This window comes from Macrobrachium rosenbergii, chromosome 5, assembly GCF_040412425.1.
Source record: "Macrobrachium rosenbergii isolate ZJJX-2024 chromosome 5, ASM4041242v1, whole genome shotgun sequence".
NCBI lineage: Eukaryota > Metazoa > Arthropoda > Malacostraca > Decapoda > Palaemonidae > Macrobrachium > Macrobrachium rosenbergii.
In genome coordinates, this window is record NC_089745.1 from 14,053,904 (window position 1) to 14,070,553 (window position 16,650).

Here is a 16,650-nt window from a genome sequence, read left to right on the forward strand (position 1 = left end):
TTTCACTAGATGACAGACGCTGCAGGCCATACCATTTTTAGTCATAGAATTTCAAACAGACAAGGAAAAGTTGTGTGCGCAGATGTATGCGTATGCTTTTTATTGTCGGTGAGGTTGCTAATTATGGCGTTAGATTCATTTTGCCATGTTTGTCAAAAGACTAGGTGGCCATGCTTAAAGATTTTCCTTATGAAAAACACATACGTACACACACATCTAATCTATGCTTGCGCGCACGCACAGTTAATATATATTATATATATATATATATATATATATATATATATATATATATATATATATATATATATATATACATACACACACACACACACACACACACACACACACACAAAACATTAGCATGTAAGGATGTTAAATTGTAAAATATGATCTTGTATTCTTCATACAAGGAAATTATATATCTGAAAAGGCTGTGAAAGTAGATAATTGTCTTAAACTGAGAGCAGATAAATAAGATATATTCATATGAAACAAGATTTAGTTTATAAATTCTGAAATAGTCTTTCACTGCCTTTTTTTAAATCATTTACAAAGTGCCTTTTGCAGTTTAAAATTATGAAGCACAAGAAATCTTGAACAAATGAAGATCTTCGGGAATTTGAAGTATAAAGTAGTTATTCGGTTGTATTTCGTCAGGAAATAAAAAAAAACATTGTTATGTATATCTATGTTACACTAGGGCGTTTCTGAAGTCTTTTAAATTCATGCCTCCAAACTTTATACCAAGTAGTCTATGCTAATGTCAGGTTGAAAGTTGTTCACACACTAGAGATGGACTACTCTGATTCTCCCCAGTTCAGTAGAAGATATCTTATACTTGGTACAGTCTTACTGACTGCAAGATGATACGGCTTCCGTCAGGAAACGTGCTAATGACCTGCGTTTGAAAATTTCTTATTAAAAATGGACAAAATTGCCTAGGCGATGGCTGCATAGTTTTCTCCATCTCTTCCTGATTAATTTTACTTATCTCTTATATTAATTATCATCTCTAATTTCCTTGTATTCCCATATGGACATATATCCATGAATGTTTGCATATTTTATATGATGATGATATAATCATAATAATAGTTTTTAGCCGTGTGGTATATATTTATGCAAAAAAATATCCATAACCCCTGTGTGAATGGCACTCGGGTTCAAAACTGGCCACCATGTTATTTTTAAATACTACAGTGTTTATGTCTTAGACGATTGGGAAAAAACTTACATCAGAATATTAATATGTGTTGACGATGATGATGATGATGCTTAGAATCATGATTATAATTATTATTATTAATCAAACTGCGTAAACATTTGATACAGAAAAGGCATAAAAAATCATTAACTTGTAAAGAATGCCAAACATACTTCGGATGAATAAGGACAAGTCAACAAAAAAGTAAGTATACCTTAGTTTAACCAGACCACTGAGCTGATTAACAGCTCTCTTAGGGCTGGCCTGGAAGGATTTGACTTATTTTACGTGGCTAAGAACCAATTGGTTACCTAGCAACGGGACCTACAGCTTATTGTGGAATCCGGAACCATGTTATAATGAGTAATTTCTGTCACCAGAAATAAATTCCTCCAATTCTTCATTAGCCGGCCGGAGACTCGAACGCGGGCCCAGCAAAGTGCTATCCGAGAACTATACCGCCCAGTCCAACGAGGAACTGGACGAGTCAACAAACATGCATATATCGCTTCCGGAATTTTTTTTTTTCTTAACACTTGGCCACACAAGGAATAAATGCGTATATTTTCTCACGTTCTGAATTTTAGAACGTGAATTCGTCGTATCGTTAAATAATGTAAAGTACTTATGCCCAAATATTAACTTTGTGGACAGATGTAAGAGAAAATTGGTGAAATAATATACAAAAAGGATAAATCTGGTAATGTTTTTATTCCTTAAAATATTATGTCTTATATCTCCACTGTTTCTTTTATATTGTGACATAGATTTGAAGCTATAATTGTCTAAGTGGATCCAGGTTTAAAGAGGTCTTTTCTGTAGGGGGATTAATTGTTTACATACGTTATATATATATATATATATATATATATATATATATATATATATATATATATATATATATATATATATATATATATATATTATATATATATACTGTATATATATACACATCTGGGTGTGTACATTGTGTTTTCAAAGTACGCGTATATTATTATATGTTGAATTTTTGAGATGTGTATGTATTTTTGTTTAGAAAAAGAGGAGAGAGAGAGAGAGAGAGAGAGAGAGAGAGAGAGAGAGGAGAGAGAGAGAGAGTGAGAGAAATGATTACTTAGTCCGCGTGACATGCAATTACAGATGATGAGTGGTGCCTGCGTAACCCATGATCAAGGCATTGCCGACTTCCCCTTGTTAACATAGCCCGAGGCAATAGTATTTCAAATTCATCGACGTCAAGCCAAGCCCTTGCTCCCTCGAAATTGATGGCTGGGTTTTTCCACTTTTAACAGCATGTGAATGAAAGTAAAATTCATAGTTCCCTTTTTTTTTTTTTTTTTTTTTACAGAGGCCAGTGGGACCGGCAACCCGATGCACTTGTCTAGTCTAGGCCAGAAAATAAAAGAAAAAAGTGGAGCTTAATCTCGTCCCTCCCGTTTCTTTTCAAATTTTGGATTTTCACCCTGAGGATCAATAACCCCTCTTAGAGGATTTTCACAGAGAGAGAGAGAGAGAATGGTGTGACACTAGTGGTTAACGGCGCAAGAAAATATTTGGTCTTGCCAATTGTAATACTGTTGTATGCTTAATTAGTCATAATTTATGAAATACTTTAAAAGTGTTATGTCATTTGGGGTACGAGTACTGTGGCCTGGTAACTCAGGTAGTATTATGGCAATATTGCAGTGAAAGAGACCTTCAATTAGTTTTTATCACACGCTCAAGGCTCATTGAGTGAGAAAATCCTGTCAAGGCTTAAGGAGTTATCTTCGCTATCCGGCGGCTTGAGAAGAGGAATCCGCCCATACATGTCACTAACGCTTTATTCTTGTAACAGATAATTAGCAGAACTTGCTGCATACTGTAACGGTCTGTTGCAAGCGGTTAGAGGTCTCAGTGAGGTCCGAGACGGTCTCTCTGGACCGAGAGACCGCAAAGTAGCATTTTTCAAGTTCAGTGTGTAACAAGCAGAGGCAAAGGAACATAAAATTTACCTTTCATTTTTATAAAAAAAAAAAAAAAAATAGTGGCCGCAAAATCCTATTCCCATAAAATACGAGACCAGAAACTTCCTAATTAAATCTTTCCTTACTTTTCACAATAGCGTTGATGTATTTAGCAAAATTAAGTGGCGGGATGGGCCGTAATAGACAACGAGAATAGATTAGAAACAATTATATATTTTTTTCTTGGGGTGCGGGCGGGGGAGTTTGGAAGCTGTGCGCTGTTTTGAAGGTTATCTTGTTTACTGATTTTGAACTGAATACAACTGGAGAGAGAACGAGTGTTTCATGGGTTAGATACAAGGTACTGCGTGAATTTTGATGATTGCTTTCGCCAGTCACACCTTTTAATTGTGTTAAGATAGAGTTAAAAATGAAAAATATGCAGTTAACAAAGAATTAAAAATGAAAAATATGCAGTTAACAAAGAGTTAAAAATGAAAAATATGCAGTTAACAGAGTTAAAAATGAAAAATATGCAGTTAACAAAGAGTTAAAAATGAAAAATATGCAGTTAACAAAGAGTTAAAAACGAAAAATATGCAGTTAACAAAGAGTTAAAAATGAAAAATATGCAGTTAACAAGGAGTTAAAAATGAAAAATATGCAGTTAACAAAAAGTTAACAATGAAAAATATGCAGTTAACAGAGAGTTAAAAATGAAAAATATGCAGTTAACAAAGAGTTAAAAATGAAAAATATGCAGTTAACAAAGAGTTAAAAATGAAAAATATGCAGTTAACAAAAGTTAAAAATGAAAAATATGCAGTTAACAGAGTTAAAAATGAAAAATATGCAGTTAACAAAGAGTTAAAAATGAAAAATATGCAGTTAACCATGCAGTTATGCAGTTAACACAATGAAAAATATGCAGTTAACAAAAAAAATGAAAAATATGCAGTTAACAAAAGTTAAAAATGAAAAATATGCAGTTAACAGAGTTAAAAAATGTTAACAGAGTTAAAAAATGAAAAACATGCAGTTAACAACAGCTTCAGTGCATTTCAAGTGGGTTATGTCGTAACAAGTCTTGATGTCCCGGGAGAACCCACTTGCGTTATGAGTCTCGTTGAATTCCCAAAGAGACTTCTTGGAAACAGTTAACTCGACTATTAACCGGTCTGATTCGCTCTTCTTCCCATTTTCTTCTAGAATATGGATGTCTCTGCCTCATGCATGTTTCTCGATTGCTTTTATGCTTTAGCGTGTTAAGGTATTTCGCTAGAAGAAGAGGGAATCATTGATGCTTTTGTACATAATTTCATTTCTTTTCTTCCGACAATATTATATATATATATATATATATATATATATATATATATATATATATATATATATATATATATATATATATATATATATCTGCCAGCCCGTCTGTTTCCCCTGTTTTGTGGAAGAGTATAACGACCCTATTAAAAAAAAGTGTGGAGTTTTGAGTCCCAGTAAGGTCGGAAAGCAAGTGGAGTGAAAGAATATTACATTATAGCTTTCACGGTAAAATTGTCCGTAACTTTGGAAAGCTATTATATCTATTCATGCAGGATGAAATGCAGAAGAGAAAAAAATCGGGATGGTATTTTTCAGCTGGTCATTACTATAAGTACTTTTTCATTCGAGTTCCTTCCTCAGACATGCTACAGCGCAAAGTCTAGAGTATCTAGACTCTAGACCTTGCTACAGCGTTTGCCCATCAAGTAAGGGTGAGTCATTTTATTTCTCTAAAATAAACTCACCGACGAAGATGTTACAGTAAAGCGTGGACTTTTATCTCAAAAAAAAAAAAAAAAGAAACTTCCAGCCAGCTCCTGCTCCCTCCAGTGCCAAGAAAACATTATTGATCCCCACCAGAATCCAGCTCCTTCTCAAAATCCAATCAGCGTGTCCCATGGCCCTTGACGAAATTTCACTTACATTCGACACTGAAAAGAAAATCCTGAAGCAGTATCTGTATCTCTCTCGAAATCAAATTCATTGATCCATCCCGAAAATTCTATCGTATGGAATGGAACATAGAATTTTGACCAAAAAGCCAATCGCTGGTACTTATAAGGTCATTCAGCGCTGAAATGGAAATTGATAGTAAAAAGATTTGAAAGGTGTAACAGGAGGAAAACCTCGAAGTTGCACCATGAGATAATTGTTAGGAGAGGGTGGAAAGTAAGATGGAAGAGAGAGAATATGAACGGAGGTGGAGTAAAAGGAATGAAAGGGGTTGCAGCCAGGGGCCGAAGGGACACTGCAAAGAACCTTAAGCACTGCGTGCGGTGCACTAACGGCAATACTCTCCTACGGGGGAAAATTTCCTTGTAATCCATGGGTAGGTTTTGAGGCACCTTATGGGCAGAGTGACATTAATACAAAAACCTCTCGCAGTTTCAATGGTAAAGTAATGAAATGTGTGAGCAAACGAGGTATCACAGGTGCAGTTCCGATGGCTTATGTAGACGCAATTTTTGACGGATGATTCTTATCAGCATTACAGTAAGTTACTTGTTTTATGTGTTGTCAAGTTCATGTATAGTAGAGAATCCGGTAGATCATAAGTTTTACGTTGATAGTTTTTTCACCTTTCTACATTCTGTTTTCATTAATAACCAGAGCATCTTTACGGGCGTTACATACTTATGTCGGTCTCCAAGCCTGGATAAAAGAGGTGGGCAGTAAGTAAGTGGGTCACAGTAAGGTCTGAGAGCTCCGTAAGGTCTGAGAGCCGCTGGAGTCATTATGAGTAAGTCAAAACCTTGTCAGTCATGTCACTTCCCTCTCTTTCCTTTACTATGCTTTTCTGTCTCCTTTTACATCTTATTCTTGAGATTATCCGCTTCCATGTCATTTTCAAAGAAAATAACTTTCATTCATTTAAATCACTTCATTCTTGCTTGCTGTATTCCCCGTGAAGAGTCAATTTTTGTCTACTGACGCGAGGTTCAAATACCTTTTTCGTATCTCGGCTGTTATGGTACTTCGTAGTAAATCTCCTCCTGTCTTATATTCATATGAGTTATAATCCCTTTTTTTTGTTTAACAACCCTCCAAAGTATGTTCCCTGTTATATGCAGAGGTCAATGGGACGAGCAACCCAGTACCATTTTCTAGCCCAGGCCTGAAGGAACCTTGATAGCAAGGCAGAAGGGAGAAGCTTGGGCTTTGGCCCAAAGCAAGCGATAGGTTAGGTTTCTTAAAGAAGGAAGATTTTGAGTCGAGAAAACAGATTAGCAAAGTGCATGCCAACGTTTGGCAGCGGAACGAAAGTAGGAATGGAATGGAATATAAAATTTAGGCCAAAGTCAAAGCTCTGGGACCTGTGAGGTCATTCAGTGTTGAAAAGAAAATTGACAGTAAAAAGGTTTTAAAGTTGCAGTATGGACCAACTGTTGGGAGAGGGTGGAAAGTAAGATGGAAGAAAGAGAATATGAACGGAGGTACAGTAGAAGGAATGACAGGGCTTGCAGCTAGGGACCGAAGTGACCCTGCAAAGAACCTTAAGTAATGCCTGTGTGGCGGCACTACTTCCCTATGGGCGGGAATGAAAGTAATCATGAGATAACTGGTTTACACCAATTTCTAAATGATTGCATTCACATTTCCTAATGTTTTCATGTCACACCGAGATGCTGCTGCTTATATCAGTGTTGACTGGGATCCTCTTCCTTATGTTATTGTAGTCATGAAGAAGAAAAACTGGGTCAAATTTAGTTGTTTTTTCCTCGCATTTCTTAACTGTCATGTTTCACGCCACCTCATCACTCGTCCTCATTTCCTGATTTTATTTTCCTTTCTTTTCAGTCGAGCGTGCCATCCGTCCTTCGGTTGAAATTGATAATTGTATTATCATCTTCAACTAGCAGAGGTGGGGGGCATTTTTCTGTGTAATATGGATGTAATGAAGAAGTAATAGTTTACATATCTGTAGATATTTTACATAATGCTCTTACCCTGAAAATACATCAATTCCCAGAAGTGATCATAATGATGTCATGTTGGAATATAGCAAGACTGAAATGCTTGTAAATTTAATCCTATATATACAAAACATGAGTTACTAATTAGTACAGTATGTTGCAATTAGAAAGTTTTTGGTTAATTGAATATAGAATTTAGGCCAATGGCCAAGCGCTGGGACCTGTGAGGTCATTCAGTGCTGAAACGGAACTTGGCAGTAAAAGATTTGAAAGGTGTAACAGGAGGAAAACCTCACAGTTGCACTATGAATCAATTTTTAGGATAGGGTGGAAAGTAAGATGGAAGAAAGAGAATATGAAAGAGGGTACAGTAAAAGGAAAGACAGGGGTTGCAAGCTAGGGGCCGAAGACACGCTGCTAAGAACCTTACATAGTGCCTACAGTACACCGCATGAGGTGCAGTGACAGCACTACCGTCTGCCAGGGTATTTGGTTAGCAACCTCACCTCAGAAATTAATACTTGGCTACCAATTCAAGACCTAATGAAAATATAAAAGAGGTGTGCCAGGTTTTACGGTCAGGTACCTTCATTAAGATTCTTAGGAAGAAATTGTAACTAGTATTAAGGGGTCTGGCTTGAGCGGCTTTAGTTTACAGTGAAGCCTCAAAAGCAAGCTTACATAGTAATGCTTTATATCCAAACTGATTTGATTTAAGAAATATAGTAACAAATTAAATACACTGAAATTTTTAGTAACAAGTTGAATATTGCGATACACGGAATATTGCTTGAAAAGATAAATGAGCAGCTTTTCCTGAGAGTTCCGGCAATAACTTAATTCTATTACACGAATCTGTTTTCGTATGTTGGTAACTTTGTAGTTTTCACACGAAAAGCTTTCGCTGTGACAACAAAAGAATTTTAACAACGAATACTACTCAAACTTTTATTTGATAGTCGATCCAGGACTCAAAGCTGCAGAAATTTGCATGAAATGTGACTGAATCCAGTAACTGTTTGTCATGACAAACCTTAAAATAATATAAATGCGGCACAAAATATTCAACTATATCATAGGTGATCGTGTGCATATTGGAGTACAAAATTCAGATAATTACAGGCCAATCACCTACAGAATCCCCGATAAGTTGTGATAAAAATGATCCAGCTCCATTTTAAACATATAACGCTTTGTGAAATATCTATATATTTTTTTTTTCAATCGCGATACTGTATGTATAAAAAAACCAGCAAAGATGTTTCATCCGCTCTTAAAGTTCTTTTAAATCTTTTGTTTACATTGTGAGAACGTAAAGTAATCACTATTTTCAGCGTATAACGTGGTGTTAATAAATGAGGCGAGAGAATTTGGCAAGATGGTGCAATTTCCTTCCAGCAGGCACTCTGCAATCATAAACTTGTTAAATTGAATTTTAATTCATCTATTAGTCCAATAAATCATATTTTGTTTTGATCAAAATACTCCGTATTTTATTCAAAGCAAACCGATGAGACGTTTTTCAGGTATTTATCACATTGTGCAACACTGCTAAGTATAAAGACCGTTCAGTGTTGTGCTGCCTTACTCTTCATAGGATCTCGTTTCGGTGTGCATTGGCACTGTGTCGTAGTGATTCAGTTCCCACATACTAAAGAGAGTGAATCATTCTGGCAACAGTTTGTGTCCGCAGAGTGCAGTAATTAACCCTTCATCCAGACAAGAGCTTTTTCAGTCTTAGATTATTCAGCTCTTAGAGTTAATCCAAAATGTAAGTAGTATAAATCAAACATACTGATTTGTAGTGTGAAATATATGAGTTACCTTCTTATAGTGTATTTTGTTGATAAGGAAGGCACATTAATAGCACTACTTCCCTCCATTGTATACATAGTGTATATATATACATACACACACACACATACACACACACACACACACACACACACACATATATATATATATATATATATATATATATATATATATATATATATATATATATATATATATATATGTGTGTGTGTGTGTGTGTGTGTGTGTGTGTGTGTGTGCATGCACATACTTTATATAAGTATTTTCAGGCAGTGTTAGCTTTCCTCAACTCAGCATCAAGACGTGTTGCTAATTTCATTAGTATTATTTTGTTTTATTTTTAGCCTTTTGTTGTGTTTAGCCCTTGGCAGTTGAAAGAGGCATACACTTTGCGTTCGTATTTTCAGATTTCATCATTGTTTTGATAAAAGTAGAAATGCTCAGTTAGTTTGTAATAACTTGGAACGTCGTTTTAAAATCCATGGTCACTTAAACAGACAAAGTTAATCAGGCACTTAGCCCGACATACAAAGTCGAAGCTAACAGTTTTCCTTGAAATCTGAAGATAAGATTCTTCATAAACATTTTAACTTATTATAAAACAGTCACTGATAACAGTTTAGTTCATTGTTACTGATAGCGTAGATTACAGGTTGGGCTGGTAGTCCAACATTGATCGAGGGAGGAGTTGGTTTTTCCAATTGATTGTTCAGTTAATATTAAAAAAGAAATCCAAGGCGATAGGAAGAGCAAAATGTTAACGTTAGATATTTCAAGACAGTTATTATTAATCTCTCGAGGATTTAATTATAGGAAGTGTTACTTTTGAAGCACGTTCTTTTTGTGTAAGAGGTAATTCTTAAACACGAAATCGTAGCACTCGTATGTGTTTGCTGATTTACTGCTTGCGGAATATGTGCGACGACTTCGCAGTTAAGAACAATAACAAATACATGACAAACTTTGCTACCAGGTATGTTAAAGTGTCCGATTTTATATTCCACATCAATTGTAGCTTGTATTATCCTCCAGGAAGTGTCGTAACTACTTCCACTGATATTTACGTACTGTAAGAAACAGAATGAAAATCCCGCCATTTTATTAAGACAAGGAGTAACACAGGCTACCTCCCAGCTTTAAGGTCAAAGAGTACCCTAGGGAACACCATGCTGTTTGCGATGCTGTTGGGAAAACGGGTCCTCCCTGGCCATTTAGGGTCTGGTGTGCATGGTTAGCTCGAGATTTATTGCTCTATTTCATTTTTAGGCATGCTATGCCTAGGTGAGGTTAAGTTAGGCTATGGACAGTGGGTAGTTTGCAGAACAACGGGATCAGGCGCTAGCACACCTCCAAACGGAAGCTTATTCCAGGTCCCCGATGGTTAGTTTTATGTCGGGGGTCCAGAGGGGTGAAGCCCCCTGGCCAGGTCAGTGCACGGCACACCAAGTGAGGTTAGGAAGGTAATGTCTACAAAGGTTGCACATCCCATATCTCGGTAAATGTTAAGGAGACGGCTCCACAAGGATATCGTATATTAATATAATTTTTGACCGAACAATGCAGGAAATTATGTATATTATGCAGTAACAGGTGAGATAATTTGAGAAGTTTACCGAGCTAATGGAAAATTTGCCATCATGCGTATTTTTTATTTTACATGGAGCTGTTAATTAACAAGGCAACTTGTGGAACTTTAACCCTGTTTAGTCCCAGCCCCTCAGGGATGAACATATAAAGAAAAGAAAAAGATAGTAAATTATTTGTTATGTCGGTAGGTTTATGAAATTATTTCACCTTTGCTATATTATATATATCCTTTTCTATATTGTAGAGTCAAGAAATTATTTAAATAAACAATACCTTTGTGCAGTTGTCTCTTTACATTTACTGTACCCAATGACTGTGGGGCTTTCAGTAAAAGTAGGTTTTGAGAGAGGGGTCCCTGCCAGGTAATTACCTGATGTACTAGGTTAGGTTAGTTAAAATAAGATTAGGATACATCTTTGTAGCGCAATTGGCCCTTTGACATATTTCTCCATTATATTGTGCTTTTTGTTTGGTACTTATTAAGGACATGAAACATGTATTTTTCTGTCAACTTAACTTGTGGTTTACCTATTTAAACAGTTGCTGTTTATTGCATTTCTCTCAATTTTTTTTTTTATTTTTTTATCAAAAAAGAGAGCCAGACAGTTTCCAAGGTTGGACCAGGAGGATTGGAGGTGGGAGTGGTTTCCCAACAGAGAAAACAAGGAAATGAGTTGGCTCCACCCTCCCCTTTATAAACCTTTGTACCCCACTGGGGTTCCTCAAAATTGTTATATGAGCAGCTTCAGAAATTGGTAAAAGGTGATTTGCACCAATAAAAATAACTAGAAATACATCATTCACAAGATAAGGATTCTGAAAAAAAATGGTTTATGTATTTTGTGAGGAGTTATATATATACCTAGTATTACCAGCTTCCCTTTTTGGTGGAGAAGTAGCCTAAGCCTAGGATTTTGGTATATCTGAGGTAATGTTGAATTCTAAAGTGAGAGGTGCAAACTGGAACAAAAAGGAGAGCTTATTTACTATTCAACTGTAAAATTTAAAAAATTTATGAAATGTTTTTTATGCTAAGCAGGTGAATTTAATATATATTACTACTGGATATTCTAGGTATTGTTTTTTATGCTAAGCAGGTAAAGTTGATATGTATTACTGCTGGATATTGTAGGTATACCCCATATCTAATTATAGTTGGGCCCTCCTTGGGAAACCCCCACACTCACTTAACCTGCCCTGAAGGTAGCCTATAAGCTCTTACTGTACTAGTGTTTCCTCTGTATTTTCAGCAGATATTGGCCAGTTGTAACGGGTCAACTGAGCATTTCTGATGGAAATTAATATCACTGTCATCAGAAGCCAGCAGAAAAACTATTTTACTTGTTTTGGAATGAACAGTTAACTTTTCCTCCAAGAATACAACCTTTAGCTGTTTATATAGGATATCCCAGGCGTGAGCTAGAATGGTTGATGAAGCATTGCGGTGGTAGACAGGGGAGTGGCAGGGCACTACCCATTCATCTGTCAGTAACCCTGCAGTTTTTCTTTTCCACTGTCCTGTGCAGACATCATGCTTGACCTTTACTGACTTTATTGAAGATTTTTTTTAATGCTGTCAAATCATTCTAATTCTTTTATGCCTGATGGCCCCAGTGTTTTCATTGCTCTTTCTGCTCACTCTTCCCTGGCATCCTGGTCTTATAAGGGGTACCTGTGTGGAAGTGTCCCAGCACTCATCAGTTCATTGCAGCCACAATACCTTCTGCACATGCTTGTGGTCTGTCCATGATTACTGATGCAATGCTAGCTGTTCTGGGTATGACTCATAAGTCCCTTAAGACAGTGTATCCTGCTTTGAGTATTCTATTGACCCTTTGCACTTGTTCTTGGACCGCTTTACTTCAACTAAGATGTCTGCTGTTCTTCATGTACCTGGTGCTCTGCTCAAGAATTTAGTGCTGTTGAACTGTGCATTGCTATGGTACTTTCTGTAAGAGAAACCTCTGTGGTTGCTCTGTTTCTGGTTCCTGAATTTTGTTTTTAATCTGCCTTGGCCTTGATTTCCGACATTGCAAGAGAGAAGCATGAGACTTGGGATTGGAGTAAGGTGAAAAAATTTAATCAGGCTTCCTCCTCCTCCTCCTTCCAAGAAGTCTGAATAAGTGTGAATTTCTCCAAAGGTAGACAATAGTGTATGCTCACCCACACAAGACTATTTTGGGTCTAGTTTATTGAAAAGTTTACAAATGTGCTTCAACCCCATTTCTTTAAGTTTTCCTTAGGAGTGGAGGACTGCCCTGGACTCACCCTTTGCTGCTTATGCTTCTTTGGTGTAATGCAGAGAGTCAGCATTGCCCATAGATTCCACATGTTCACATTTTTTAGAACCTTATCATAAAGAATGAGGGATCATGGATAACAGGTTTTCATGGCACAGCACTGTATTCATAAGTGTTGTGTTGTGACCATGGCATGCGTGATCGTGCACCCACACTGAGTATCAGCTGAGTTCTTTTTCATCTTGTTCTATGCATATACATGATACAGTAGCAATTCTACTAGCACCTAGACATTTTGTTTGTTCAGTTTTAGCTGTTCATAAGGAATTGTCCAGGTCGTTGGACAATGATTGTGATAGTTTGCAATCAGTTCTGGCTTCCAGGGTTGGTTTTATGCCTAGATCTGTTGTCTGAGCATCCCAGCCACAGTCCCAAAGGCATAACCAGTTCAGGCTGGTATGTCAGCCTCCTCTCGTCTGGAAGGGGACTGTTCTTGAGTTGCTAGGAATCTGCTAGGAACGTGAGGGTCTTTCTCTTTCAGAAGCCATGCAGGCTGAGTTTGAGAGGCACTTGTCCAAAATTGTTAGCCTCATTTGTGAAAACAGTGATATTTTGGAAGTGACCAAGGTGCCTTCATTAAACCCAATCTCATTGACTGAATGTGCCATGTTCTGTACTTACTGGGTATCTTGGATTAGGTAAAGTCTGATCACAGATCAGAAATCTCCCTGACCTCTAGCTGATCTAGAAAGCTGCTTTCCCCCTATCTATGATGCTCCAGAGGAGGTTCTGTGTGCCACAGAATAGCAGAGGTAGAATCCAAGGGGTTGGTCATCAAGGCTCCTTCCAAGCAGCATTGCAGCCCCAACCTTATTGAACATATTACTGTATATTGTTATACTATATAAGGTAAAAATACTTTTTAAGCATATTCATAGTTCACAAGTCACATTATGAGTTAGGCAAATATTCATTTACAAACTAAATGCATGGTATTTTGTTATATTGTTTTTCATACATGGGATTTGACATTACATACAATTTCAGAGTCTTGAATAAGTTACAATTTTTATATGTTTGGTTTTAAGAATTGTTTCCAGACTTGTAGATAAGAATTTTATTGTTTAGAAGGCTTCAAATAATTTTCTAAGAATTTGAGTGTTTGAAACCAAAAACAAATCTTTCAGTCTGTTGGATTTTTTCTAAGTGTTTAAAGCTGCGGATAAGTCTTCCAGTCTTTTGGCATTGTTTCTAAGTCTACTATTTTGTCCATAGGTAGAGTAGTAGCAAGTAATGTCTGAGATACCACCCAGGAAGAAATTGCGTCAGACTAGTCTTACTGATATGTTCAAACCAGTGAAGAAAGGTAAGTTTGAGGTTTTAAGACATTTTTTCTTTTAAGAATGCAATTGTAACATCGGTAAACTTTCCATTTATCAAGAAAAGTGATGCAGTATAAAGCATTAGTTGCTTAGTGCAAAGAATTCTGAATAATTTGTTCACATATTTTCTCTTAGAATATACTGTACAGTATGTACATTCAGTAACCTGTCAATATGTGGATGAAGTTATTAAGTAATATTTTTCCAGACATAAAAGCTGTGGAAACTGAAGCTGATATGCAAGAAGCAAATTTGGGACATTCTTCTACACTTTCCATTGATCCCAACTCCACATCTAGTGCAATGTTCTCAGGGGAAGAAGAAGCATTTGGTGATAGTTTTACCTTAAAGGAAAAGAGCCCTCAGAAACATGGTTCAAAGAAACACCTCATTGGTAAACTTAAAAAGAAACGCAAACACATAGCTGATCCAAATTTGAACTCTGTTTCCAGAGGGTCAGCAGGAGTATCAGGGGAGTCACATAAAGAGTCGTCTGATTTATCACCGTCCAAGGTAAAATGATCAAATTATGAGTTATTGTAGTTTATTTTACTGTTTCAAAATCTCTCTCAAAATTTATTTTTATGTAATCCAAAGTAGTGGGCATATCTGAATAATGAGAGTATTTATTCTAATCCTAATACTGTATATTCATTAACCCTTAAGGGATGGGCTAAATATATATCAAGCACACCCCCAGACCGGGCTAACTTTAAGGTTGGCCAGTTTAAGAAAAAACATCAAATGCACATGGTGTAAGAAAAAAATTCTAAAAATTTTTCTCTATCTTCCACGGGAAGTTGAAAGTGGCTATTTACAACAATGTGTGGGGCCTCTTTTACAAGACACTCATAAAAATATGTTAATTTTACCAAGTTATGCATGGTTTTTCTAATAATTTATTTTATTTTTGTAAAATTATAGTTACAGCTCACACAATATCATAACAGATAAGAACTAAAATCAGTAACAAATTCTGAGTACTGTATATTTGTTGTAAAATATTTACAAGATTTACCAAGATGGGGAGATGCAGTAACTTTTTGTGAGGTATTCATGTTTTTTCCTAATTTTGCTTTCCACTTTTCTTTGCAAAATTACAATTATAGATGACATGTTATCATAAAAGATAAGAACTAAAACCAACAACAATCCCTGGTATATTTTTGAGCAAATAAATAAAAAGACGTCCTGGAGCTGCAGAGATACAGAACATTCCCCTCTGAAATCTCAAGGCATACTGAATGATGTCTCTCCCATGCCAAGCTGATAGTTGCCATAAGTCATTTATGGACCATTGAAGTGCTATGAACATCTTTCCCACTAAATTCATTCAAACAGTATGGTACAGAATATGATTGCGTATATGAGGATTCCCATCCATCATCCAAAACCTATTATAGATACTCATATGAGGATTCCTGTCCATTAAGAGTTAATTAAATTTAGTTTGCTAGCCTTGTTCAGAAATTCATTGTTTTATGATTTAGGATACTTCAGCACTATACGTAATTATTAGTTGATTTTAAGTGGAACGAGTTATTGTGATTGACATTACATATTTTATTGGTATTTTAGTTTAATTCCAGTGTTTCCCTTCAGGTATCATGGAGAGGTTGTGCTCTGTCATCTTTACAAGTCCTGAATAACTGTGGCCGTCATGTTCCTACCGTGCATCCTGCTTCAGACCACACTGTAATGGTTAAATTACCTCTACCAGACACTGGACCTCCTGAGCCTCATCCCTCATCTTATTCAGATATTTGGGACCAACATCATGTCCGTATGCCCTGTTCTCCAAAGAGTCTTTATCCAATCTCATCTGTAAGTATTTTAACCCTTCATCTTTTGGTGTTCCATAGTTGGAACCACTTTGATGCCGGAATGTCGATGCTAGATGATATTGCTGATTGTTGACCATTGAGTTTTTATAAAAGGTTAAAATCACTTATTCACTTTGTATCCCAATAATCTGTCTATATTACAGAGTGGAATAGTTTTATGAGAAACTAAAGGAAGCATTTCAAATGTGAGAAAGAAATAGTCCAACATCTTAGGGATTTATAGGAAATATATACAATTTATGTGTGCTTTTTATTCATTAAAACTGCTATTGTAAGAGGTATTAATCAGTAAGTTTGTAACTACAGTGAGAAGGGGAGAGAAGCAATTAGTCTGAAAAATAGTACCCAAGAATGAAGTAGCATAAATGGAAAGGACGAGCAGCATCATTTATGTTTAGAGAGGATGAAGGTTAGTCACAGAATGGAAACAAGGAAAGTGGAAAAAAATATTTTAAAAGAATTTTCAGTTAAATTTGTGCAGGTCCACAGTTTCAGTAGTGTATGACCAAAAAAAGAATAGAGGATGAAGATTTAGTCACAGAATGAAAAAAGTTATAGAAAAAAAATGTCAGATTTTTTAACATTATTATTTCAGTACTCTATGATCCAGAAAGGAAGATTAGCATTATTTATAACTATGAGGATGAAGATTTAGTCACAGAATGAAAGA

At 36.1% G+C, this 16,650-nt stretch overlaps 1 protein-coding gene across 2 annotated transcripts in view; it reads left to right on the top strand.

Annotated features, from left to right (window-relative positions):
- Positions 1 to 8,484: 8,484 nt before the first annotated feature.
- The window catches only part of Parg (Poly(ADP-ribose) glycohydrolase), a 36,546-nt gene continuing 28,380 nt past the window's right edge, over positions 8,485 to 16,650 (top strand). The window contains exons 1-4 of one of the 2 annotated variants that reach the window (XM_067103608.1): positions 8,485 to 8,883; positions 14,030 to 14,120; positions 14,345 to 14,649; positions 15,739 to 15,960. In XM_067103608.1, coding sequence (XP_066959709.1) covers positions 14,048 to 14,120; positions 14,345 to 14,649; positions 15,739 to 15,960 — 600 coding nt within the window. In that variant the 5' untranslated portion in view covers positions 8,485 to 8,883; positions 14,030 to 14,047. Of the gene's footprint in view, positions 8,884 to 9,210; positions 9,901 to 14,029; positions 14,121 to 14,344; positions 14,650 to 15,738; positions 15,961 to 16,650 lie in introns of those variants that run through there. The other variant, XM_067103607.1, reaches the window with a different exon arrangement.